The sequence below is a fragment of the Lissotriton vulgaris genome, chromosome 10 (assembly GCF_964263255.1).
Source record: "Lissotriton vulgaris chromosome 10, aLisVul1.2, whole genome shotgun sequence".
NCBI lineage: Eukaryota > Metazoa > Chordata > Amphibia > Caudata > Salamandridae > Lissotriton > Lissotriton vulgaris.
The window spans coordinates 229,639,034-229,665,915 of record NC_141698.1 but is presented as its reverse complement, the minus strand read 5'-3'; the positions used below and the strand labels follow the sequence as shown (position 1 = coordinate 229,665,915).

The 26,882-nt window shown below is 46.8% G+C and overlaps 1 protein-coding gene across 4 annotated transcripts in view; it reads right to left on the bottom strand.

The window, feature by feature from the left end:
• SLC4A2 (solute carrier family 4 member 2) overlaps positions 1-26,882 on the bottom strand; it is a 1,480,655-nt gene that overhangs the window by 589,270 nt on the left and 864,503 nt on the right. For all 4 annotated transcript variants that reach the window (XM_086940913.1, XM_086940912.1, XM_086940914.1 and 1 more), the window contains 2 exons: positions 16,236-16,416; positions 15,878-16,013 (listed from right to left, as the gene is read on the bottom strand). In XM_086940913.1, the coding sequence (XP_086797039.1) occupies positions 15,878-16,013; positions 16,236-16,416 (317 nt within the window). The remainder of the gene's footprint in view (positions 1-15,877; positions 16,014-16,235; positions 16,417-26,882) is intronic.

Genomic DNA, 26,882 nt, shown 5'->3' with positions numbered 1-26,882 from the left:
GCCAGAAAAAATGCCTGTGATGGTACATGCAATGCTAGATTCAGGAGCTACGGGCAATTTTATAGACCAGCAATATGCAAAAAGTATAGGTGTACCGCGCATTCAGAAAGAAACACCTGAAGCCGTGAAGGCGGTGGATGGATCGGATCTGACATCAGGGCCTGTATGCTATCATACTCGGCAAATGGTCATGCAAGTAGGTCAAAACCATTTTGAGTATATTTCCTTTGATATAATCAATGCTCCCCAATTTAAATTGATCTTAGGGATGCCATGGTTGACGAAACACGACCCTGTTGTTAAATGGGCAGATCGTACCATTACCCTTAGCTCGGATTACTGTGCAGAACATTGTACCCTACTTCACCTGTGCGAGGAAATCAATATGGAAACTCCTGCCAGTGCCCTAGCTAGCGGAGAGAGAAGTTTGAGAGTTAATGCTATCACTACTCTTCCGGAGGCCTACCAGATGTTTCGGGATGTCTTCAGCGAAAAAGAAGCCAGCAAATTACCCCCGCACAGGGAATACGATTGTGTAATAGAGCTGGAACCTGGAGCTAGTATCCCTTGTAGTAGAATATACGCCCTCACTGAGGCAGAAAACACCTATCTACAACATATAGATGTTGGAGTCTGGTTTCATTCGTCCATCCAAGTCCCCTGCTTCCTCACCTTTGTTTTTTATCCCGAAGAGCGAGGGGGGATTGCGAACATGCATAGACTATAGAGCCATCAATAGAGTCACAAGAAGGAACAGATATCCTCTCCCTCTTATTCCCGTCCTCCTGGACCAGTTGAAGAACGCAAGGATATTTACCAAGTTGGACTTGCGGGGTGCATACCACCTCGTGAGAGTTCGCAGAGGGGATGAATGGAAGACCGCTTTCCGCACTAAATATGGGCTCTACGAGTATCAAGTTATGCCCTTCGGCTTGTGTAATGCCCCTGCGGCATTCCAATTCTTTATGGATGAGGTGCTGAGGGGTTTACTGGATGTCTTGTGCATCGTCTACATTGACGACATTTTGATTTATTCAGCCACACGAGAAGACCATGTCCAGCATGTAACGGAAGTCTTGAAACGATTGCAAGTTGGAGAAGTGTTTGTTTCATACCACCGAAGTGGAGTTTCTGGGTTACGTCATAGGTCCGAAGGGGCTGAAGATGGACCAAAAGAAGATACAAGCAATTATTCAGTGGAAACCTCCCTCTTCGGTGAAGTCTTTGCAGAGCTTCATGGGATTCGCAAATTTCTACAGGCGATTCATTAAAAACTTCTCTGGAATAATACAGCCTTTAACCCAACTGTTGAAGAAAGGAGTGGTCTTCAAGTGGACCGATGAAGCTGAACTGGCCTTTCAAGAATTAAAAACCCGCTTTGTAACATCTCATCTCATCCAGTGACATCCAGATGCCAGTCAGCCTTTCGTGATGGAAACAGATGCCTCTTATTACGCCCTAGGTGGCATACTGTCGCAGAGACACCCTGAAACAGGCCAACTTCATCCAGTGGCATATTTTTCTAGGAAATTGTCACCAAGTGAGATCAACTACAGTATCACAGATAAAGAACTGCTGGCCATTAAGAGGACGTGCGAAGAATGGCGGCATCATCTGTTAGGAGCCAGACACACGGTGGAGATGTACACGGATCACCGGAACCTCCTCTTTCTGAAAAGTGCGAAAGCATTAACACCAAGACAATTACGGTGGTCTCTGTTCTTTTCTGATTTTGATTTCATAATTAAATACCGTCCTGGCCCACAAAATGGGAAAGCCGATGCCCTTTCAAGACCTGCATCTGTAATGCAGGAGCAAACAACAGAAACTGGAGATCCGCCCATCATTCTTCACAAGGCGACCTTCTCACCTTCTGCTTCCACGATCACATGTTCCTCAGAGTTCCTGAAGGAGGTGGAGGAGAGGACGGCGGTCATGGACATGCAATCTTGGATAGCCAAAGAACCATTGCAAAGAACATTGAAAAACAAGTTACTCCTTAGGGACGAAAAACTGTACCTTTCTGTGAATGAGTTACGGAATCAGGCGCTTCAATGGACACATGACTTTCACTAAGTGGACACATGGGAGTCCTGAAAACGTTGCAGACCACTTCACGATATTTCTGGTGGGAGACCATACGAAAGGACATCGAGGAGTACATTGCTAGATGTCCTATTTGCATTCAAGGGAAAGTAACACATCATCGAAGCAGCGGATTGTTACGTCCCATACCCCTTCCTCCTGCCCCATGGCACACTGTGTCCATGGAGTTCATCGTGGAAATGCCTCTCAGTTTCGGCAACAACACCATCTTGGTGGTTATAGACCATCTAACTAAAATGGGCCATTTTATTGCATTAACTAAGTTACCCACGTCAGGAGAACTAGCTACTGTCTTTTTGCAAAACGTAGTTAGATTACATGGTGTTCCTTCTGTTCTCATTACGGATAGAGGAACACAGTTCACCTCCAAATTTTGGAAGGCTTTGTGTGACATTATGAAGATCGATGCAAGATTGTCCACAAGCTATCATCCGCAGACGGATGGCAAGACTGAAAGGCTAAACCAAACCCTCGAACAATATTTGCGGTGTTTCACTCTCCAGCAAGATGAGGAATGGAGAAAGTTATTGTGGATGGCAGAGTTCGCTTATAATAACGCTACTCATTCCACATTGGGTTGTTCGCCCTTCTTTTGTCTTCATGGGTATCACCCCAATTTCCTGCCCTTTGAGAATCCAAGCCCCTCCTCTCACCCTACCATTCAGATACACCATGCTCACCTTACATCTGTTGTGCAGAATGCTAGGGAGAATCTGGAGGCAGCCAGAAATCGTGACAAATTACAGGCAGACAGGAAAAGAACCCCTGAACCAACATACTCTCCTGGCGACAAAGTATGGTTGAGCACTAGATATTTGAAATTTAAGGGGAACACTTGGTTGCAACCTAAATATGTTGGTCCATATTCCATTCTTGAGGTGATCAATCCCGTAGCCATAAAGTTAAAGCTTCCCTCCTCTTGGCACATCCACCCTGTGTTCCATGTGTCCCTACTGAAGCCATATGTGCAAGGAACTAGACCTTCAATGAAACCTCAGCCTATAGATATAGACGGGGAGGAGGAATACGAAGTGCGGGCAGTGTTAGATTCCAGAAGGGTGAGGGGTGTCCTGCAATACCTGATCGATTGGAAAGGGTATGGCCCGGAGGAACGCTCCTGGGAACCTCGCGCCAATCTGCATTGTCCTGGGCTTTTGAGGCGTTTTCACACCATGCATCCTACAAAGCCTGGTGGACCGCCGAGACGTCGGTCCTTGAGAGGGGGTTCTGTCACGGTTTAGGTGCGGATAGCCTTGGACTCCATATCCCAGAATGCCTGTGTGTTAGTCTGTCCTTTGTGTCTGTCATTCTGTTTCCCTTCCGTTTCCTATATCTACCTCACTCTCATTACAATCGGTGCTTGTCACCTGTTGTGTTAGCCCTTTTTGAGTTATCTGTGTCTGGGAAGCTAGAGAGTCCGATATCGTGTGTCCGTGATTCGGGCTAGGAACATTTTAGCCGCGGGAAGCAGGAGAGATGCTTTCTGCTTTCGTGGTGTGCCTGTGATTTATGACTTTGGAAATGAACTTGGAAACAAGCGTTTAGGAGCCGCGCTGGAAGCAGGGAGAGACGCTTTCAGCTTTCGCGGTGTGCCTGACATTTGACCTTTGGAGCCGCACTGTGAGGAGCCGCGCTGGAAGCAGGGAGAGACGCTTTCAGCTTTCACTGTGGGCGAACCGTGAACTGTGAGCTTTTTTGGATTAACAGTTCATTGGGTCTTTTTGTTATTTACTCGTGCTTAAGTTTGGATTGACACCCTTGTGGAATTGTGGAACTACGAGCGGTGGTGCAGCTCGGAGATTTGGGCTTCGGAGAACTTTTAGGAAGCAAGTGGGATTGCTTCCAGGCTACGCTCTGGAACTATGAAGGTATTTAACTTCCCTGGAAGCGCCAGCCGTTTGTGAGCTAGTAGCCTTCTTCCTGCATTGACATTAACTACTAGACTCTTGCTCTTCAAGACTGGGAAGCTCTGTTGGTTCGAATTTCTTTTCATTTACTTTATTTTTCCTTTCTTTTTGATGCACCTGCTTTTGTATGGACGTTTGTGGCAGCTTCTACCAGTGAGTGAAATATTCAGCTATATATATTGTATGTGTTGAGACAAGATAGGGGGGGTGTATTTATAGTGTCCCTTGTGTATTTCTGCTGGTACACAGAACACAGACCCAACGTGAGGGTTCCAACCATCCTTCTGTGCTGTAGATGATTTCTGGCTGCCAGTCCTTTATATTTTATTTCTCAATTTTTCCCCTTCCCTGGGCGAGGTCCTCTCAGTGGAGTGTTATCTATATTGCTCACTTGGGGTACCGCTCCTAGGGAAGAGTGAATCTAGCATCTGCTTCGCTCCCGCCGTGTCTGGATCTAAAGGTGGGTCAATCTGTTCCGAATTGTGACACCCCTGGCCAGTTAAACAATACAAGGCCCTTGCGGGATTTCTCAACCCGCATCTAAACCCCATTTGAAATTTATTGCTGAGATCGGGCATTTACCCGGCGGTTTGGAAACATGCATTTCTCGTGCCCATCCTAAAAAAAGCCAATGCAGATCCAGAAGCCCCCTGTAACTATAGACCTATTTCTCTATTACCTGGCCCGGCAAAGGTTTTAGAAAAGCTAATCCATCAGCAATTGGCCAGTTTTATTGAATCTAGGGGCCTTCTCCATGACTCTCAATCTGGGTTTCGCTCTGGGTATAGTACGGAGTCAGCCCTAATTGAAATGGCGGACTTGATGCGCTGGGCAATAGATGGAGGTTCCAAAGCGATGTTAGTGCTGTTAGACTTGTCTGCAGCATTTGACACCGTCTCCCATCCTATCCTCCTGAACCGCCTAAAGTCTGTAGGAGTTCAGGGCACAGTATTGACTTGGCTAACTTCTTTCCTCTCTGACCGCAAACAACAGGTCCGGACCCACCCCTATATGTCTCCAGTTAAACCTATTAAATGGAGTGTACCGCAGGGCTCAGCCTTGAGCCCGCTTCTTTTTAATATATACTTAACGCCGCAGGCCGAAATGATCTTGAAAACCGGGCTCAAAATGACATCATACGCTGATGACACTCAGCTATTGTTCACCTTCAATGATGTATCTGCTGCCACCTTTGATCCCCTCAAAGTATGTCTCAGGAATATTGCGGCCTGGATGTACCGCAATTTCTTGAAACTCAATGCTGATAACACCGAGATCTTATTTTTTAATCAACCATCTCCTCTCGCCTCTAATTTGTGGTGGCCTGAGGAATTGTGCATGGCCCCTCTTCCGAAGGATTCGGTTAAGAATCTGGGCGTCAGATGGGACAACCGTTTGTCCCTTGCCGCTCAGGTCCAAACGGTCTCGGCCGCCTGCTTTGGCAAAATTAAAACTATTAAAAAATTCATTAACTATTTGCCTAGCGTAACTCGAAAAACTGTGGTTCATGCGTTGGTTACTTTGCATCTGGACTATGCGAATGGATTATATCTGGGCCTTTCTTTGGGCCTGCTTCGTAGAATTCATGACAGTTCAAAATGCCGCGGCCCGCTTAGTCTGCGGTGTCCCGCTTAGGCAACATATATCTCCCTTCTTACGACAACTGTACTGGCTCCCCATTGCCAAACGGACCGAGTTTAAAGACCTGACATTGGCCTTTCGGGCAGGACCAGCTTACCTTAGGAGGAGACTTCATTCTTATTGTCATTCCAGATCCCTGAGCTCCAATACTAAACCTCTGCTTGTCACTCCTAGATTAAAAAAAACTAGAGCAGGGGGCAAGTCATTTGAGGTGGGTGCCACTCAATGTTGGAACAAACTTCCTCTTTACCTACGTCTGATCCGGTCAGAACTTGAGTTTCGTAAATCTCTCAAGACCTGGCTATTCAGCCGCCAGGACTAGTTAGAGCTCTTGCTCTGCTCCGCTATCTGTTTGCTGTAGCACCGGGACACCCCGTTGGGGTAGCTGTGCGTTTAATAAATGCCTTATTATTATTATATGTGATATTGTGTATGTTGGCACCATGATTCACTGCCTCAAAACGAGGAAACAGGACCACTGTAGGGCTTTAAAAAATAGAGATGGAAGATATCCCATTACAAACCACTATTACAATGAACATCCTGATGACCTGACTTTTTGGTTTCATGCAATTGATCATATGCCTGTGAACAGACGAGGAGGTAATAGGGAATGTTTACTTAGATAGATCGAGTCCAAATGAATCTGTTGCCTTAGGTCCACTCTGTTGGGTCATAACACTGATGGAGAGATGCATTACTTTTTGTATTTATATGCTATAGTGATGAATCAGTTATGTTGATGCAAACCAATAGGATGTCCACTTTCTGATGATGCAGCACAAGGGGAGCGACACACCCATTCCTATGAAAATCTATGTGTTTCTTTCGCAATAACTGCCAATTCCCGTATGTTTTTGTTGTTTAACATCTCTGTTGCAAATTGTAATAGGTATATGGTTTTAATTTCATTTTATCTATATCCTATTTGGACCTGTCAATTACTTTTCCGACTTCAGCCTTCTAATACCTAACTTTAACCCCTGTTTTTGCCATGAGACTGTGATTTATTTATTCTAAGACAGTAACATCCTTTCAACCTTGAATTAATCTTGGTGACACATGCACATGAAAATTATAGTCGTCACAAGTGACTTTCTCCTTACTATCGGTCCTGTTTCTGCATAATTGTTATGTTATTCACTTTTTGGATACTTTAAGATGGCGACCGGTGTTCTTAAAACTCACCAATAGCTTGCGGTGGTTTTAATGACAAATTCCTGATGCTCTGGTTACCTGTTAACCTTTTGAATATCGACTTTGCACCGATGGTATTTGCACTTTTTAATTGCGGGCATTGATTTTGTTCCCTCTTCGATTTTACGGTTGAAATTTCAACTTGGGCCACATTGTCTGAAACTCCAGGCTTTTTACTGCTTTTCATTTAATTTAGGCCGATTATGTTTGGGTCTACTGTGCAGGACAAGCTTAGACTTGTACATTGCATATATGGCCAGTGCTAATATGGGGCCCATTTTAGCCATATTTCCATCGGTACGCGCAACGTTTTGGGTCCAGGATGCCATGACGTCATTGTCATAGGCATTGCGTACACTTCGTCAAATAATGGTCGGCCATGGCGCTCAATACGTATTTCGGGAAAGTGAGTGTGCCTCGGGGGGGGGGGGGGGGGGTGGACATATCGTATCAAGGTGAGACTATGAAACACCTGCACTTTGGAGTTCAAATTTGGGTTGGTTTAAGGTAGCATGTTCTTTCGGTCATACGGACTTTTACTGAGATTTTGTTTGATTTTTTTTCTCTTTATGATAACATGTGGTTGGGCATTCACTTTTTAAAAATTGCTACAAATAAACAAGATAGTCTCTCACAGACTACTATGGCATAGTGAATCCGATGTGTTCCTTATTTTCGTCTTGGCACACTGATGATTACTTGTGGTTGGGCACTCGCTATTTAAAATTGCTGCGAGAAACGCTATAGTCTTTTACCGACTACTATGGCATAGTAAATCCATTTTGTAGTAGCGCGCTCTAGTGTATGCACGTCACGTGGGCCACGTGACGTGCCGCGCCCGCGCAAGGCTACGCAGGCTGCGTAAGTGCTTGGCGCGCAGGACCGTTAATTGGCAGTTGAGGCGGGCGCTCTTCAAGGGTAGACGTGTTTAAAAAAAGACGGTTAAACACTACCAGGTTGCAGCGTCATCATTGCTGGGTGATCGATAACATTACAATGGCGACGAGGGTGGGATGACTATCCCTACCCTGCAGTGAACCGACGACAACCTAGCAAGCACCCTGAAGAGCGCGGCAGGGCCGAACAACCATAAGCTCCTCCAGAGGCCGGAACGGCGGGAAGTCGAGGAAGACACGCTGAGCAGCGAGCCACGAGGTAGCGTCCACTGGTCAACGTACGAGCTGGATACCTTGATAAAGAACGAAGGGGCTGACACAGGTGGTCCCCAGAACCACGCATACAAAGCAGAACGAGATAGTGCGCCAGGAAGCCCCAAGGGCCAAACGAGCCACCAGCCCAAGATCAAGAGCGAAAGGATGAGCATTCAAACAGGATATGCGACAGCGCCGGTGCAATTCCTGCTCAGGCCAGGAGAGGCGTTGATGAAGTGGGAGGATTGGAGAGAGTACATCGATAACTTCATTGGCGTGCTGGAGGATGAGAGCGAAGAAACATTTAAACCATCAAGAAAAAAACACATCTTGCTGTTGAACCTAGGCCCGGAAGGGTTGAGAGTGTATAAAAGCCTGGTGCCGAAGCAAAGGAACAGCACGGACGATGATGTGTACGCTCACGCAATCGAGGACCTGAACGAACACTTTAGACCGGCGGTGTGTGTGTCCGTGGACAGGTTCAATTTTCAACAAAGGAAGCAGCGCCCAGGAGAGACGGTAGAGGAGTACGTGGCGGCACTAAAACGGCTGGCGGCCGCGTGCAAGTACGACAACTGGGAGGAGGAGTTCATAAAGGACCAAGTGATAATGCACACCACGTGCACCTCCGTGCAAGACAAGTTGTGGGCCAGCGGAGAAACCACCCTGAAGGATGTGATGGTCATCGTCAAAAGAGCAGAACTGGCGAGGAGGTGTGCGGATGCAACAAAGAAAGAGACGGCGTCCAGCGCCATGGTGAACAAGATAGATGAGGACGAGACCCGTAAGGACCACTCGACAAAAAAGACAACAGAAAAGAGTGGCGCCAAGTGGAGCAGTAATGGCGGACCTCCAGGAAGGCACGCGGGCACCAACCAGAAACCATGCTACAGGTGCGGAAACTGGACGCACGAGGCGCATGATAAGAAATGTCCGGCGTTCAGGGCCAAATGCATGTACTGTGGAATAATCGGACACTTCGAGAAGGTGTGCAGAAAGAAAGCCTCCAAGAACACGGTGAGACTCATCAGCCAGGACAGCGACACGCAGGAAGACACACCGGAGGAGGAAGTAGCCACGGTGCTGGGCATATACGACCAGGTACTGGGAGCTGATGGACAAGTCATGAATGTGGTTGGGAAAAGATCCATGAAGCCGGTGTTGGAAATGACCATAGGAGGAATCAGGATAAGCGTAATAGCCGACACCGGTTCGCCATATACCATCGTCCAGAGGGCCGTGTGGGAGGAGAAGTTCGCACCACGACTAGGCACGGAACTGGAGAGGTTAGATATCCGCCCAGTCACATACAACGGGGACCGCATACCAATGGCGGGATTCCGACCACTGAAGTTTGAGTTCCGGGGCCGATCGGCCTGCTGCAAGCTCTACATATCGGAAAAAGGACCATCCGTGCTGGGGTGGCTGGACCAGGGTGACCTGGGCATCAAGTTGGATCCTGGGGGCGTGGAGCAGATCTTACTAACTGAACACGAGTCGTGGCCTGACCAAGACAGATGGAGGAAGACATTCCCCAAGGTATTCGGAGGCACGGTGGGGAAACTCGAGAAATTTGCACATAGGATCATCCTGAAGGACAAGGCAGTACCTGTGGCCCACCGAGCCAGAAACATCCCCATCGCAGTGCGAGAGGCGGTGCAAGAGGAGCTCCAAGAGCTGGAGAAGAAAGGGATCATTCAGCCCATCACATGTGCGGAATAGCTGGCGCCACTGGTGGTGGTTAAGAAGCCTAACGGGAAGGTCCGGCTGTGCGTGGACCTCAGGGAGCTAAACAAGAACATTGTAGTAGAAAGATTTCCCCTGCCAAGAATAGAGGAGATGCTGGCCAACACCCGGGGCATCAAATGGTACTCCACCATCGACTTGACCTCCGCCTACCACCAAATTGCCGCCACCTCACGTCGTTTATTACCCCGTTTGGGTGTTACCAGTTTCTCCGCATGCCATTCGGGCTGGCGTCTGCAGCAGCAGTTTTCCAAAAATTGATGCACCAGCTTTTCCAAAATAGCACGGGCGTCCAGTACTTTCAGGACGACATCCTGATAATGGGCCGAGACAAACTGGATCATGACGCAAAGCTGGGGAAGGTGCTACGGATTTTGGAAGGGAAAGGTCTCACTGCGGAATGGTCCAAGTGCTGCATTGGAATGTCGTCAGTAACATACCTGGGACATGAAATAGGCGTGGAGGGAGTGACCCCCAAGGCTGAAAACGTCAAGGCGATCCGCGAGGCACCCCCTCCAATCAGCAAAGAAGAAGTAAGATCATTTCTCTGCATGACCGAGTACTATGGGAAATTCGTGCAACATTTCGCCTCCAGGACCCACCATATGAGGCAACTTACGAAGGAAAACACTGAGTTCCGATGGTCAGCAGAGACACAGAGTGAGTTCGATGATGTCAAGAAAGCGATCACAGAAGCCATTCCCCTTCAGGGGTATGACCCCCAGGCAGAACGGTCATGACCACGGATGCCAGCGACAAAGGCCTGGGAGCAGTCCTGATGCAAGACAGAGGGCAAGGACAGATGGAAACAATAAGCTTTGCCTCGCGCACGCTGTCGGACACAGAGAAAAGGTACAGTGTAATTGAGAAGGAGATGCTGGCAGTGGTGTGGGCCACTGCGAGGTTCAGACAATTTCTGTGGGGCACACGGTTCCTATTGAGAACGGACCACAAACCCCTGCTAAAGGTGCTGACGTCAATTGGGCACGCCGAAGCCACACCAAGAATATCGAAGATGTCGTTGAAGCTACTAGAGTTCCGGTATGACGTGGAGCATGTACCAGGGAACAGGAATTGTGTGGCGGACTACCTAAGCAGAGCTGCTGTGATGGAATACAGTGGTGAGAACATGGCAGGAACAGAGGAGTGGGTGGCACTCACAGAGGACCAGGAGGCTTCCATCAGCCTCACAGAATGGGAACAGGCATATAATGAGGATGCAGTGTTAAAGGAGGTGAAGAAGCTTGTGACGCAAGGGTGGCCCGAGAAGAAAGCGCTGGTAAGGGAACTCAGACCCTACTATGAAGTCAGAGAAGAACTATCGATAGGCGACAAGGGGGTGTTCGTACACAGGGGTGAGAGAGTAATACCACCCGTCAACCTCATTGACCGGCTACTAGACGCACTCCATGAGGGACACCTTGGGATCTGCAAATTGAGGCTGAGAGCCAGGCAAGACTACTGGTGGCCGGGAATGGACTTGAAGGCAGAAAGACACATCAGGAACTGCACCAGGTGTCAAGGAGCGGATAAGACCCTAAAACTTCTCCGACCTGAGCTGGGCAAGTTTGATCTACCAAAGAACCCTTGGGAAGAACTGAGTGCAGATATCCTGGGCCCTGTTCTGGACATACAAGGAGTGCAAAAGTACGTGTGTGTCATGGTGGACAGATACTCGAAATGGCCGGAGATAATGATAAGAGAGACCATGGACACAGACGCAATTATCAAGTTCCTAGCAGACACGTTCGTGAGGGAAGGCATCCCCAAGACTGTGCTTAGCGACAACGGGCCCCAGTTTAAATCAGAGAAGTGGAACAGATTAATGAAAAGGAATGGCATAGGAGCCAAGCACACAGCCATATATCACCCAGCCGGAAACGGCTTAGTGGAACGGTTCAACAGGGTGATAATGGGGTCAATCCAAGCTGCCATAGCCGATGACAAGGACTGGGAAGCAGAAATTTGGCATATGATCTGGGCTTACAGGAGAACGCCTACCAGCACAGGATACAGCCCGTTCCAAATACTCAGAGGCAGAGAACCTTTCACGCAGGACAATCAAGTGTGGAAGGAGAAAACAGGCACCAGTGAATGGTCGCCCGCTGTAGTGCGAGCCAACCTTGAGAAAGCCCAAGCAACCTACACCAAACATTATGACCGCAGAAGGAATGTGCGGGACACTGGACTAGAGGAAGGAGAGTGGGTGCGAGTGAGGTTGGCCAATGCGCAGAGGAAAGGAGAGAGCAAATACAGCAAGCCCATGCAGGTGAAAGAAGTACGGGGCAGGGCGGCCCTACTGAGTGATGGCAACGTCTGGTCGCAAGACCGCATGGCGAGGTGTAACAAAATCTTGAACTGGAATCAGAGGACCATGGATTTGGATGAGGAAGAAAAGGAGTTGGGAGAGCAGGAGGCTCCGGAAGGAGCGCTCGAGGAGAATGAAGGAGACGATCAAGAACTAGAGACAAGGGAGCACGAGCAGGAGTGGATGGCCCGAGGAAGTCGGAGAGAAGGAGGAGCAGGCGCGGCCGTGCAGGAGTCAGAAGGAAGTAACGAATGTGAAAGCCTCAACACCCCGGTAAGACTGACCCGTAGTGGCAGGGTGGTGGTTAAACCAGCTAAATACAGAGACTATGAACTGAACTGTGGACAATGAGAAACTGTCTCCATTTTGGGAAAAAAGGGGAGATATGTAGTAGCGCGCTCTAGTGTATGCACGTCACGTGGGCCACGTGCCGCGCCCGCGCAAGGCTACGCAGGCTGCGTAAGTGCTTGGCGCGCAGGACCGTTAATTGGCAGTTGAGGCGCGGCGCTCTTCAAGGGTAGACGTGTTTAAATAAAGACGGTTAAACACTACCAGGTTGCAGCGTCATCATTGCTGGGTGATCGATAACATTACACATTTTGTTCCTTATTTTCGTTTTGGCATGCTGCAACATCAGGCCTCACACTTTTTACACTAGGGTGTTTGGGTAAAGATTTAGCACCTTCATAGTCTATATACCTGGTGATGAGCAGTTTAATTTCATGCTTATTGCAACTGCCAGATCACTTCTGGCATAGCTTATTATCGTGGGGTATTGACCACACTGCAGACTTTTGGAATCTTAGCATTGGAAGTTTGATAGCAGATGTGCTATATAGATTTGGTTACACTTATAAATGGGTCCTATTTTCCATTCGTTTAGGATACTGGCTTATAATTTGCCACTTGCCTTTTGGGGCATAATTGCTGTGAACGACACTGATTGAATTTAGATATCTTTGATACCTACCTGTCAGGTAAGATCCCTCTCGCAATTTAGCGTGTAGTTTTGGAACGTTGGTATTTCAGTTTAGTTTATGTTGTCTGATATATGACATACTGCTAACGATAGCCAATTCCGTTTAATCTTTCCCACTAGAATCTCTGAACATTTTTACCTATTTCTACTTTGGATACACCTTAACTGAGAGCGCGGACACACTATACCTCGCCCTGATATATGAGGTGAGAATGCTGATTTAGAGTTGATACGGTAAAGGCAGGACCTTACCAATGTTCTAACTTCAATCTTAGAGACTAACATTTCTGCTAAACCAATGTGGTCTGACACATGACGAACCGCGAATTGTGGCTGAGATTGTGCGATTTTCCCCATTAGGAATCTTGGATGCTTTCAATTACTTCTATTTGGATACAAATTGACTTTGAGCGTGGATATATTGTACCTCGTATTGTCATATGAGATGAGAATTATGGTTTGGAGCTAACTTTCTGGGATTTAGATGGCTATCTAATCACTGTACATATGGTGTTTTGCTTGGTTGGATATTTGGACTTCTTTATCACACTTGATTTACTCTATTTTTACTCTGTATTTTCTGTCTCTGCCTTACTCTTTTCAATGGGTTTTCTCCCACCTTTTATTCATCTGGATAGGAATGAGTTCGGCCACTGATGCGTACAGTTACATGAAATTATCAATTTAACTATTGAGAGCTATGTTGTCTCTTTTACTTAGGTTTGTTTTTATCATACACTCTTCTCTAATGTAATATTTTTAAATTGTACGTATTTATGTGCTACATGGTTTTCCATGGATGCTTTGTGTAATTTCCTAGTTTGAGCCATTTGTTTATGTCATTGTATTATGCGTGTATTATTTGTATGTTTATATGCGTAAGTTTATTGTGCTTTGTGGAGACTTACGTTATATCTTATATATATGTTTTCAGCCCTGATGAAGTTCCCTCAGTGGAACGAAACGCGTTGGCTGATACCCATGTTTTACTTCCAGGAACAATAAAAGGATACTGTTTGGATAAGTTTGGAGGACATTGACTCTATTTTTGGTGCATCTTCCTTTTCATACAAGGTTCTTCTAAAAAGCACTTCTAACTGATTCATTATTCCATTATTTCACTGCAGAGGGAATCTCACATATTCCTATTTGTGTTTTTTTATTTTTTAAAACATCTTTTTATTTAACAAAATAACAAAAAGGGAAAAAGAAAAAATATCAGGTGAGGTAATAGTTTTCACATTTGACAAATCAAACATCTCATGTACAGAATGAATGGGTACAATATATGATTCTTGGGATCATTGGGATTCCTGTGCTTCCGCTTCCATTCCTCGCTCCGGAGGCGTGCAGAACTCACATTGATGGCTATTCCATGTCCAACCAGACCTTACCCAATTTTTCTGGACAACCCCTGGCCACATACACAGACTTCTCCCTAAACATACACCAATCCATGTCCTCCGCCCATTTAGAAACCCGGAGTGGTTGGCTAGCACCCCCTATTTGTGTTTTAATAGCAGTTCTCCCAGCACAGTGATTCAAGGGTGGACGTAGGTGTCAGAACCTGTATGTCAGAGGAAGTTCACTCTACAGTGGCAGACGACACCCAGCTGATCCTCTCCCTCACCAACGACCCCGCCACCGCCAGAGCCAACCTACACGAAGGGATGAAAGACGTAGCCGAGTGGATGATGACCAGCCGCCTGAAACTGAACTCAGACAAGACGGAAGTCCTCATCCTGGGCTCCTCGCCCTCCGCCTGGGACGACTCCTGGTGGCCCCCCGCCCTGGGCACCGCACCCAAACCGACAGACCACGCACGCAACCTGGGCTTCATCCTGGACTCCTCCCTCTCCATGACCAGACAAGTCAACGCCGTCTCCTCGTCCTGCTTCAATATCCTGCGCATGCTACGTAAGATCTTCCGGTGGATCCCCACCGAGACCAGGAAGACGGTCACCCAGGCCCTCGTCACCAGCCGACTGGACTACGGCAACGCCCTCTATGCCGGAACCACCGCCAAGCTCCAGAAGAGACTCCAGCGAATCCAGAACGCCTCAGCGACACTCATCCTCGACACCCCCTGACACAGCCACATCTCCGGACACCTGAGAGACCTGCACTGGCTCCCAGTCAACAAGAGAATCACCTTCCGGCTCCTCACCCACGCACACAAAGCCCTACACAACCAAGGCCCGAGATACCTCAACAGCCGCCTCAACTTCTACGCTCCCACACGCCAGCTCCGATCGACCAGCCACGCCCTCACCGCCGTCCCCCGCATCCGAAGAGCCACATCAGGAGGAAGGTCCTTCTCCTACCTGGCCGCCAAGACCTGGAACTCCCTCCCGACCCACCTCCGCCTGACCTAAGACCACCTCGCCTTCAGGAAGCAGCTCAAGACCTGGCTGTTCGAGCAGTAGCGGACCCCCCCCTCCCAAAGCGCCTTGAGACCCTCCGGGTGAGTAGTACGCTGTACAAATGCTATGATTGATTGATTGATTGATCTTGGATGTTCTAATCTGCATTTGAAGAGTGTGTATATGATATGTAATAAATATTTTTAGGCATATGTCTGACGAGACGAGCAGTCAAGGTGTTGGCTCTTAGGGGACTCAAGTGATACCTTCAGAAGCAATGGCTTCGGGATTGGGAACCTAGGACAAACTCAGTGGTTTTTCTTCGATTTCAGGAATGGTGCAGTGAGCATGGAGACTCTATGGATGGCATCAGGTGTTCTTACCTGTTTTCCATGAGTAAAATCCTTAAGAAGGTAACTATTGTGGAATATCAGCTGCTTCAACAATTTCAAGCATTTTTATGATCACTAGGCTCTTACCTGTGCTTCAGAAGTAATGCCCTCAGTACGTTGGCGCGGTCCTCGGCTTTGATTTGATCAGAAATAATCATCTGCTCAACCACCTGGTGGGCGATCCCGGGCAATGTCTTTTGGTCAAGATCAAGGAGAACCGCGCCTGCGAGGAAAGTAAAATATCCATATGAAAATGTTGCTTGCAGATGTTCCATAGCAGAAAAAAGTGAGACCAAAATGTCTGTATGTTCTCTTCCGTGCGATGAGACGGGCACATAGCAGGCACAGTCTCCATGCAAGATACCTCCAAACAGTGTAATGGGCAAAGGATTCCTAAAATTTCTGAGGGCTAAAGACCCTCAAAATGGTGACCAAGAGTCTTTACCATGAGACAGGGTTTTCCGCAGCTCAAGCAGGCTCCTGAAGCTAAGTGAAGCCACGTGAGGCTTTCCCCAACGGTCTGTCTCCTCTTCAACATCCTCCTCAAACTTGATCCATCGAGCAGTCTCTTTCCATTGCATTTCCTGGTTCTTGTCCATCATCAATTCATTGAGTTCAACAAAGACCTGTGGGCAAGAAAAACACAAATGGTATATGAAACACAAGATAGGAAACTGGAAACCAAACAGTGTAAGGATTAGAGATGACTGTGAGAAGCGGGAAGGTTGTGCGTCAGTATTGACAAAGCTGTATGGTATATGTTAGAAGAGACAGGGCTGTATTAGAAGAGAAAAAGGTGTGCATTAGGAGTGACAGGGCTATCATTCTGGGGAGAGAGGACTATGGACTACAAAAACACCATTATGTAGCATGAGCAACAATGTTCTATACAAGGAGAGAGAAAAGTGTGGCTGATGGGAAGGACATGTGTGTAATGGAGAAGTGTGCGCGTCATGCAGGGAAAGGCTGTGTCAGTAAAGATGAGACTTTGGGTTGGGAAGGGAACTGCAGGCGAACTGACAAATATCAGGATGAGCAGGAGTTTGTGAAATGGAGGGAAATGGTTTGTGTTAGGTGGAAATTAATATCTGTTGGGATGCCCAGAACAGGGCTCTGCCAGGACAGAAACAGCTGTATTAACAAATGATAAAGTGTGTGTCAGGAAGGATACATAAACATTTCAGGAGGAACTGAGCTGTGAATGAAGAGGCTCACAACTTGGTTTTAGCGTTGACAGTGCTCTATGGTAGGAGGGAGAGCACTTTGTAACGTTAGCTACAAGGTTGTGCCTTAAGAGGGGCACAGCTTTATGTCACGAGAGAAAGCAAAGTAGTTTAAGGATCATAAATTAAGTGTAAAAGGACGCATTTTTGTAATTGATTCATTTAAAGATTGTATGTAGTGCTCCATAAGTTCTTAATGTGCTTTATAAAGGACTGATAAACAAAAACAGTACACATGACATCAGTATATTTTAGAACTAGAGAAAATTGACTGTAAAGAGTAAAGCTCTGAAACCAGTATGAAACAAGGACATACATAAATGTGGAAAAGATGTGGTGTTAATCGTTTTATGAATGTCAGAAGGATGAGTTATGAAAGGGGGCATTTCCAGAATATGGTTACAGCTCCAAAGAATGCCTGGTTCAAAGTTTTAATGCTCTTTTGGAGCTTTCAGGAATGGGGACTATATTGGTAATCTGACATCCCTGGTCGGTTGATAAGGACAGCCAGATATCAGGAGGTTTGTTTAGAAGTAGTTCCCTACCTTCTGTAACAAAATCTCTGTTGGATATTCTATCTACCGGGAGATTCTGCAACTTTTTTTTCAATAAGACATTTTATTTCCATAAGACATTTTATTTCCATTTATATCATGAAAGGTACAAAATCACTGACAAGCAACTGTAGTCTGTGAAAGTTATAAACTTCATTGGTGCTCTGCCGCATAAAGAACAATTGTGACTGGCTCGTAAGTTAGCCCAGTCCAGGGAAGATGTACCTCCCCCCTCAAGTTCGCCTCAAGCCAACTTCAGTTGACCCAGAGTCTGCCTGCCTACTAGTCCATCCCTCCCCACCCTCTACTGTTGATTCCAAGTGAATTCCTATGTAGCGCCTCCATTCCCTCTAACCTTTCCCTTATATGTGCTGGCAGTCTCGAGCTTGGCGAATGGGGCATTCAAGGCCCATGCTATGATCCATGCCCTTACACTACCCCTAAAGGGACGGCACCTTCGTAGATATCCAAGATTGTGCTATGTCACGCCTGCCAGTCATCATCTGTTAGTGGACCCAGGTCATGTTCCCATGCCTAGTGCAGTTGTGGGAAACAGCCATGGGTATTAATCACCAGGAACCTGTATAGTTTGGAGATTATGTGGTCACCTGGGGGTTTGAGCAGGATTTTGGCTTCTAGAGGGTTGTGCCAGGAGTGTCTCGAAGGCATAAGGGAATGTCTTAGTTGTAAGCATCAATAAAAGTGCCTGCAGTGACTCCTAACTCTGGCTGCAGGTCAGTAAAGGACTTTATTGTCGGCCCGTCCTTCATCAGGTACCCTAGTGTTGAAACCCCAATGAGATCCCACTGTCGGAATTCATGCAGCTCCGTCACCTGTCCCAACAGCCACCCAGTACAGATAGATGTTTCATGAGTCATGCCTTTGGCCCACCCCCAAAGCTTAGGCATGGTGTTCCAGACGCTGAATACAACGCTTGTGTCTGGGGGAGAGAAAGTGCGGATGAACTATCATACAACGGGTAGGAGATCTGGTACCCTGCATTGCCCATCGTTAACAAGCAAATGCCGGATCATCGAACCTTCAAATTCAAATTTCAAATACTTTATATAGACAATCAAGTCCACTAAAGTGCCAAGGGCCATAAACAGAGATTAAAAAGAAGATATCATTACATAAATTTAGCCGTATTATGGTAAAAAATGTAATGGGCAAGTAGCAGCTTCTCGATCATACAGATTCGAATAATTCATTTAAAGGAGATGGTTCAAAACACATTTTTGATAAACAAAACATAATATTTAAAATGTACCTTTTCGATGATGTGTAAATTAGGAAGTTTTCACTCTTATAGATAAATTACAGCATCTTTTAAGGTGAGCTTAACGTGATGTCAATACACTTTCCTGATGCAGCCATATAATTTAAGCACATCATTATTATAAACGGAGAATGAACATCTATAGCAGTAAGAACATATAAATGAAACAATTGTTTCTATTGTCTCTACATGCTTTTATGTTAGCTGAGCAGAAGATAAGAGATTGTGGTCTGAGTAAAGCGAGTTATCTACAGCAGACTTCATGGTTGCATAATTTTTAACTATGACTCTGAGAGCTCGCCCTAGGGCGCAGAGACATTTGAAACAATGTCTTTTTTTCCATAATCATTTGTCTGTTGCATCCACCAATTTTATAAGTTTGGAAATCACCTGTGGCTGAGCATTGTTCAGGAAATAATTGACAGCCACTGGGAATGTCCGTGATCCTTCTTTATTTAGCAGATAACAGAAAGATCTTCTATGTTCCTCAAGGAGAGCAGGGCAGATGCAGAGCAAGTGTGATAAAGATTCCTGGAGCAAGCTACATAGGCGGCATGTTTTAGTGTCAGGTTGACGTGCCCATGGAGATAGAAAATCTAGTGATGAAAAAAAGCCCATCATCAGGTGGAAAAATGTCACTTTATGATATGGTGACAACGGTTCCATGACGTTTTTTTTAAGCCCTCTTCTGGCATAGCTGGTAAGAACTAGGGCAGCATATTCTCTTTCGTTGTAAGCATGGAAGTCAGAGACAAAAGATTCAATTTTAACTTTTCTATTCGAGGCTGCTTTGACCTTAGGATGCGGTCGTTTTTAAGATCCACAAATTGGCAGCGCGTACTAGCTCCAGTGCGGATCATCGAACCTGTTGAACCACCATTCATTAAGAACGAATATGTCGGAGTATGAAAAAATATCCTGGGTGACGATGCCACCACCATAGGTAGATTTAAAGCATTTACACATTGCAATATGTGGGATCTGATTGTTCCACAAAAAGCCCCTCAGTGTGGCATTGACTCAGTTAACAAGCATTAGCATAGCCAAGAGGTCTCACCTTTGGGACATTATAAGTGTTTTGCCAGACCTATTGGCTTTGCCAATGTGTTTAAGCTATGTTGTAGAACAGTGTACCTGCTGTGCAGTGTGTTGAAAAGTTATAATAAAGTGTTATAAGCATTTTTGTTACTTTATATGGCCATCCTGTGAATGATGTCACAATAGGTCTCGGACCCATGGCACACATATTCAAACATAGTTGGCGATTGCTGGAAATGCAGTGCCAGTACTAGGTAAAGAGAACAGTTTTTCCATTCCCTGGATAGCCCCTTTAGAACACACCCATGTCATTAATACGCACAATGTATTCCTTTTGAATACGTGCAGTGAGCATGAACTCTACAGCACGTGCTTGAGGTATGATGGGCACAATTAAAGCCAGTCGAGAACGTAAAAACAAAACTTGTTTCGATCTGTCGCACCTGATGAAAGGCAGCAGGACAGCAAAGTAGGAAATAAACAGGTGTAAGTGGGTGGGTGTTGCTCATAGCTTTCAAGTTATGTATTAACAGAAGAAACAAAGAGCGCTATATTTATTTTACAGAAGAGCAACCTGTTAAGTTGAGGTGAGCAATTGGTAAGATGAAAGATGGTCTTCATTGGCTGTGCTTTTACATTGCCCTAAAAACTCCTATTAAGCAACAATCTTGTTTCCTTGAGCATGTATTTGCCCTGCTATGCATTGATTGAACTGTGAATGAAATTTCTTTCTTTTTCCTGCATTCTGCCTGTGGCTGGATTATTCCTGCAACTCTCTTGTGGTGCTCCTTTTTCTGTGTCGCCCCTCTGGGAAGAACTTTCTTTGACTACACACAATTCCTGTGCTGGATTAAGAGGACTAGTACTAAAGGACATAGTGGTCACAATGCTGACCATGGTATGTTGAGCGTCACAGCACCTCTTTTGAGAACCTTCTGGAAGGAGAAGTGCCTTGAATATTACTGAAGTCGAAGACTATGGGACCGACATCTGTAATGCAGGCCACATAATAAAATGGAGGAAGCGTATTGTGATCGACACCTAGATCATGTGTATGATCTGGCTTTGATCGAGACACATAACTTTGGTGGTGAAAACGCCTGTAAGATGCAATGGCGCAAACAATGGTGATATTTTTTTGAAGTCAGGGGAAAGCAGTTTCAGGCAGTATTGGCACGAGAGTGCATAGAAAACAGATGATAGAGGCAAAGGAGGCAAAGGTTAAGGAACAAAGTTTTTGATGCCCTTGACATCAGCTCTCGTCATTGCCTAGATGGGTAAATGCTCCTCGACATTAACCTTCTGTAACAATGCCTCAACGTTGATATGACGTTGACGCTCCTGACATCTATGCTCTTGTGCTTCTGTAACAATGCCTCAACGTTGATATGACGTTGACGCTCCTGACATCTATGCTCTTGTCGTTGAAGCTCTTGATATAAAAACCCATAACGCCGAAGCCCATGAAGTTGATGGGCATCTTGTTGATGCTCTTGACTTCTATGCTCTTGACGTTGGCATTGTTGACGTCGATCCCCTCGACGTAGACTGAAGAAGATCTCAGTTTGGACCTTCCACATCTGTTTGAGGTAGATGGTAGTGCCCTGGTAGAGGACTGACCCTCTACTCGCTCATCAACGGTAAATGGCAGACCTCTGGTAGAGGACTGGTCCTGTCCTTGCTCTGAAGTCCTACCTTCAGATGATGTTTGCTTCTCCCTTTCCTTCAGAGTACGCTAGAAAACCTCTTGTCACTGAAAATCTTCAGGGAGATGCTGCCTAGAAGGCAAAATCTTGCTCCCGCAGGCAGGTCATTTGGTCAAATTAAAAAGAGTATGTTATTTGACAAAAGAGTACAATTTTCTGTCAGGAAAAGGCAGAAACTACAAGGAAGAGATGGAAAAACGTTGAATGACGTTGAAACAAAAAACATTTTTTTTTAAAAAGAAAGAGCATAAAAAGGCTGAGCTCAGGGCTCCAGGATCCTTTCAGCAGGAGTGGGGAAAAAAGAACCGAAGCAACTGTCACCTGCTGAGCATGATGGGATACTAGTGATCTCTAGGTTCTTAAAGGTGCAGTTTTTTTTTTGCCAGATAATGACAGTCTATGAGGCTACTCTGTCCTGCTCTCCTTCATCTCTATTATAAAAAGGGTTTGTGAGGGAGATTTATGCTGTTTGCATAAATATTTTTAAATTGTACACAAAAACGTTGTCCTGGCCTTTTTTTTTAAACTTTATAATGAAGAATTCGGCCATTGTAGCCTAGGCATGTAGGCTGCATAATCTGCACGTTTCTTTGCAGGGAAAAGTCTACACTTAAGAAGATATATTAAAGTGTCCTGGGGTCCCCGCATCTGGATGGGACTATTCAATGCTTAGGACTATTAATAGATATCCCCTGGAGAAATCCCCTGCGAGAGAACAGTTGTGATCCACCAGATGCCACCAACAGAGCACATCCGCTGTGGCATTCAATGATCTCACCATGTAGTTCGCAAGAAGGAAAATGCCCTGACACTCCAACTATCTCTAAAGACGTAGAGCCGCCTGGCACGGGACCAAGGACCCCACTCTGTCCTGCTTGCTGCAGTACCGTATGGCAGTAGTGTTGCCCATGTGTAACTACACCAGCCTCCCCTTGATGGACGGTAGGCAAGCTTTCAACAACAAACAGAGGGTTCATCGCTCCAACAAAATGATATGGAGCTCAGCTTCTGCTTGAGACTAGAGTCCTAGTCAACTGTGCTCAAGAAACCACCACTACAGAACACAGGCCATCCCTTCTGAAACGTGAATGAAATCAGATTTTCGTCTTACTAGGTCCACTGGAACTTCAATTTACATAGTAGAACCAGCAAGCTTTACCTGGTATTGTCAACCAGGAAAATGCACAGAGATCCAGGACTGAACCGAAAACATCAGCATCATACCCCATATGTCCCAGACTTGCTACAACCGAGGGCATGCCTTGATTGCCCCAATGAATGACAATAATTGCATAGGAGGCAGGTGAACTTTTGTTTCGTTGATTTTTAACCCCAACAATGTCTCAAGGTTCACCGTCGCCTGGAGTTGGCCGACGACAGACTGTGGTGAGCCCGGCTTCAACAGCCAATCCCTGAGGTAAGTGAAGACTAGTATCCCCAATCTCCGAAGGTGGGCCCGGACGACAACCATCACCTTTGTAAACATCCACCGCACACTGATGAATCCAAAGGGGAGCGCTGAAAACTGGAAATGCTTCTTGCCATCCTTCAGCCGCAAGTAATGACTGTGGGATTGCAGGACCACTATTTGGAAATATGCACCCGTTAGGCCCATGGACACCATGCAGTGTCCTAGGTCCAGTGCAACCAAGATATGGGCCAACATGAGCATTTTGAATTTGCCCTTCCACAGAAAGGCATTCAGAGGTCGAAGGTCTAATATAGGCCAATGACCTCCTTCCTTTATCAGCACAAAGAAATAATGAGAGTAATAGCACTGTCCTCTTTTTCTACGTTGTAAACCCTCTGGGTGGCACCCTTGAAGAACAACATTCACACCTCCAGCAGCAGACTGGAGAGGTGATCCTCTAAAAGTTGATGAACATCCTGTATGACCAATCTGTACGACATGATGGATCATCATCCCCCCCACTCCACAAGATGGTTGTGTGCCCTAAGGGCAAACTAAAGCGGCCTAGTGGCAAGTTGCCCCCAGGTGAGGAGACTGGGAGGACCGGTGCCGTCCACAGCCTTCAAAGGACTGGGGAGTCTGCCTTAGTGGGGTGGGGCGACTGGCACCGTCTATGCATCATCTTTGTGGAGTAGCCCCTAAATTTCCAAAACTGATGAGGGAACTGCTTGGCAGGGTCAAGAGCCTCAGAGTGCATACCGTTGCTCTTCTGCCCGTAAATTGCTCAAGAGCAGAATCTGTTTTTTGCCAAAAAGGTGTGAGCCATCAAATGGAATATCCTCGAGAAAGTGTAGGAGAGTAGGGTCTGCTATCCTATGGTCACCCCAATTTTTGCTTTTTGCTTCACTGGTTTTCGACTTAATGTGGCTGTGGGCCTGCTAATCAGACCCACAGCCTTCTGTTCTCTCTCTAAATTCACATACATGTACTATAGGTACATAACCAATTTGGTACTGGTCACCTTATCAGCCCCTGTACAGTGCACTATAGGTGCCCAGGGCATAGGTGCATCCAAGGCCTACCAGGGGCTGCAGCATATCTTTTTCCACCCCTGGCTGGTACTTAAATCGACACAACTGGCTGACCACTCAGCTGGGGCAAGGTGGTGTAATCACCCCTTGCTTAGATATAGTATACCTATATCTAAACCTATATCTGGACACATATATACCTATCAGTCACTCCTATGGCAGGCCTTCACAATCCTGGAGGCAGAGTGCTTGGTTTTATGTGAGATGGTGCTCTAGCATGAGCTGAGCCTGTCTGCAGCTGTCGGGACCAACTCCCTTAGCTGTTACGGGATATTGCCATAACATATACTTTTAAGTGCATTATAATCCTCGAGGTTACTTGCTACCTTTGGTTTGGCTTTATCAAAACATGTCGTGTTTGGTGTCATACGCTTTGGAATACTACCCCCTCGCCAGTCCTGGCGACGGGGGTAGCATTCCCCCTTCTAGAGGGAGAAGACATGTTACTTTGCTAAAACGCGGTTAATCCTAACCAGAGCCTCAGCATCTCAAAATGGATGCTGCTGCCACAGACACAAGTCTGACCTCCTACTGCTGACCGAAACTTGGCAGGGGAGGCCTGGACAAAAGGTTTCCTGTCACAGGGAGGTGCTACACCTCCCCAGACAGGAGATAGTGGATTGGGGCAGGGTGGGCTGAAAGAAACTAGAGACTGCCTGGGACACACAAGGTGTCCCATGCAAAATCCAGTCAAACCGGTTCTGGGGCACTCCAGCCCCAGTCCTGGCGCGAAACTGGACAAAGGGAAAGGGGTGTAACCACCCCCTTCCTGGGTCCCACCCAGGAAATTCACTCAGGTAATTCAGCCCACAGATTTGGAATAAAGGTGGGAGCAGTGCCAACGCACATCAGATTATCTTGACTGAAACTTATGAAACGAAACTCTGGACCCTTCGACATCCCACTCGACATGGAAGACTGAAGAATCTCCCTTGTGGTCAAGGAGTGACCACCCTGTGCAAACAGGCACCATCCAGCGCCTCACTGTTTGCTTTGTTGCAGTTCCCGCCGGAACTGGAGCGACAGAGATCGACAAGACCCAGCTTTCCTGCCTTCCAACAGCCCGATCCACAGTCCCAGCGAATCTGAGACCCGTGGAGGCGACCTGAAGCGTGGGGCCGGCCATCTTGGGAAAACCACGAAATGCTGACCGTGCAGCTCCCGAGGCTCCCTCGATGCTGTGCATTGGGGTTTGAGAAGCCCTAGCCCCGAGCAGCTTTTGCACCAAAGCTCTCCCCTCCACACTTACAGAGTGCTGCGTGGGGCCCTTTTGCATTTTTCTGCTCGACGCGTTGGTCCGGTCGCTTGGCCATTGGCTAGCGGCCCCAGTACCAACAAACCTTTGAATTTACACTGCTAGTCTGGTTGCTCCAGACTGGCCCTCGCTCCCCTGAAAAGGAGCAACCTCTCTGACCTTGCTGGTCCGAGTAAGAAGCGATCTTCGAATCCTGCGTGGGTTGCGCTTGCCAAGGCTTGTTAACTCCAATCCGGAAGCTGACACCGCCGACAGCGAGAGCCTTTGTGGGACAGCTCGGGATCCACTCCTGGACATCCTCGGTGCCCCAGAGTCCACGTGGCAGCGGAGACAAGCTTCACGACAACCACCTGATTGCGCCCGACATTGCCTGGTTCCTTCCTGGTTCCACCCTGGTCACTGCTGAGTGACCCAGACTCTGTCCCCTCTGCTTTCAGGTACTCTACATCTTCGATCCACCCTTGGATCCAACCGGACTCTTCTCTTCTGGCCACCTGCAGCATCTTCATCTCCAGCCACCATCGAACTGCACGACGAAACCCGACACACTTTGGCACCTATGCACCCGCTTCCTGTGGGTGAGGTAACTCATGAACGCCGGTGCTCCTGTAGTGGTTTACACCTCTAGTGTCTAAGTCTAAAGTTTGGTCATTCTAGTCCAGTCGGAAGACTCCTAAAACAGTAACTTTGTAACTTTTACGCACCATTGACTTTGCATTGGTGCATGCGTGTGCTTTTAGCGCTGCACCCGAGTCCCACGGGCTTCTCCCGACTTCATCACTATTAGTCCCGAGTAGCCCCAGCGATTCTCAAGGCATATAGGGGCACTATGAAGCTACATTTTGGAGGACTTCTGAGAGCCATATACGCAATACAACACGTTTCACATTGGCCACAACTATAGACTCTACCAATTGCACATACAAGATGCTGCCACTGCCGATTATATCTAAAGGGTCGAGCCCCGTTGCCACCCAGTACATAAAAATAGTTGAAAGGCACGGTACAGGTAGTAGTAGAAAAACACAAAAAGTTTTTTATGGATCTATTTAAGAAACTGCATTAGGCATGACCATAAGCCAACATCTGACCCACAGTCTACGGCAAAGTTGCCTACTATCCCACCGGACACATTTAAGAACCTTGGCAAATCTATAGGAATTATGAGAAGACAATTACCTTATATTAGAACATTGGAATGTTGGGAGCTCCATTGAAAACAATGGAGTGCTCTGGGCTTATAATGGCTGGTATAAGCCTGGAGCTCCAACATTCCAATGTTTCTTTGTTCACAGCTCTGGCTGTGAACAAAGGGTTCATGGAGCCTGAGGGGATTCCAATCCCCTCACGCTCCCAAAAGGCTTTGTTTTTTTTGTTAGAACATTCTGTCCTCTAGTGGCAGAATGTTCTAATAGCCTTATAGCCCTTCGTAGATGTGCTATACCGCTATTAAAGTCCCTCTCCCTTGTTAAAGGCCCTCGCCTTCGGCTCGGGGCCTTTAACGCTGGAGAAGGCCTTTAATAGATGGTATAGCC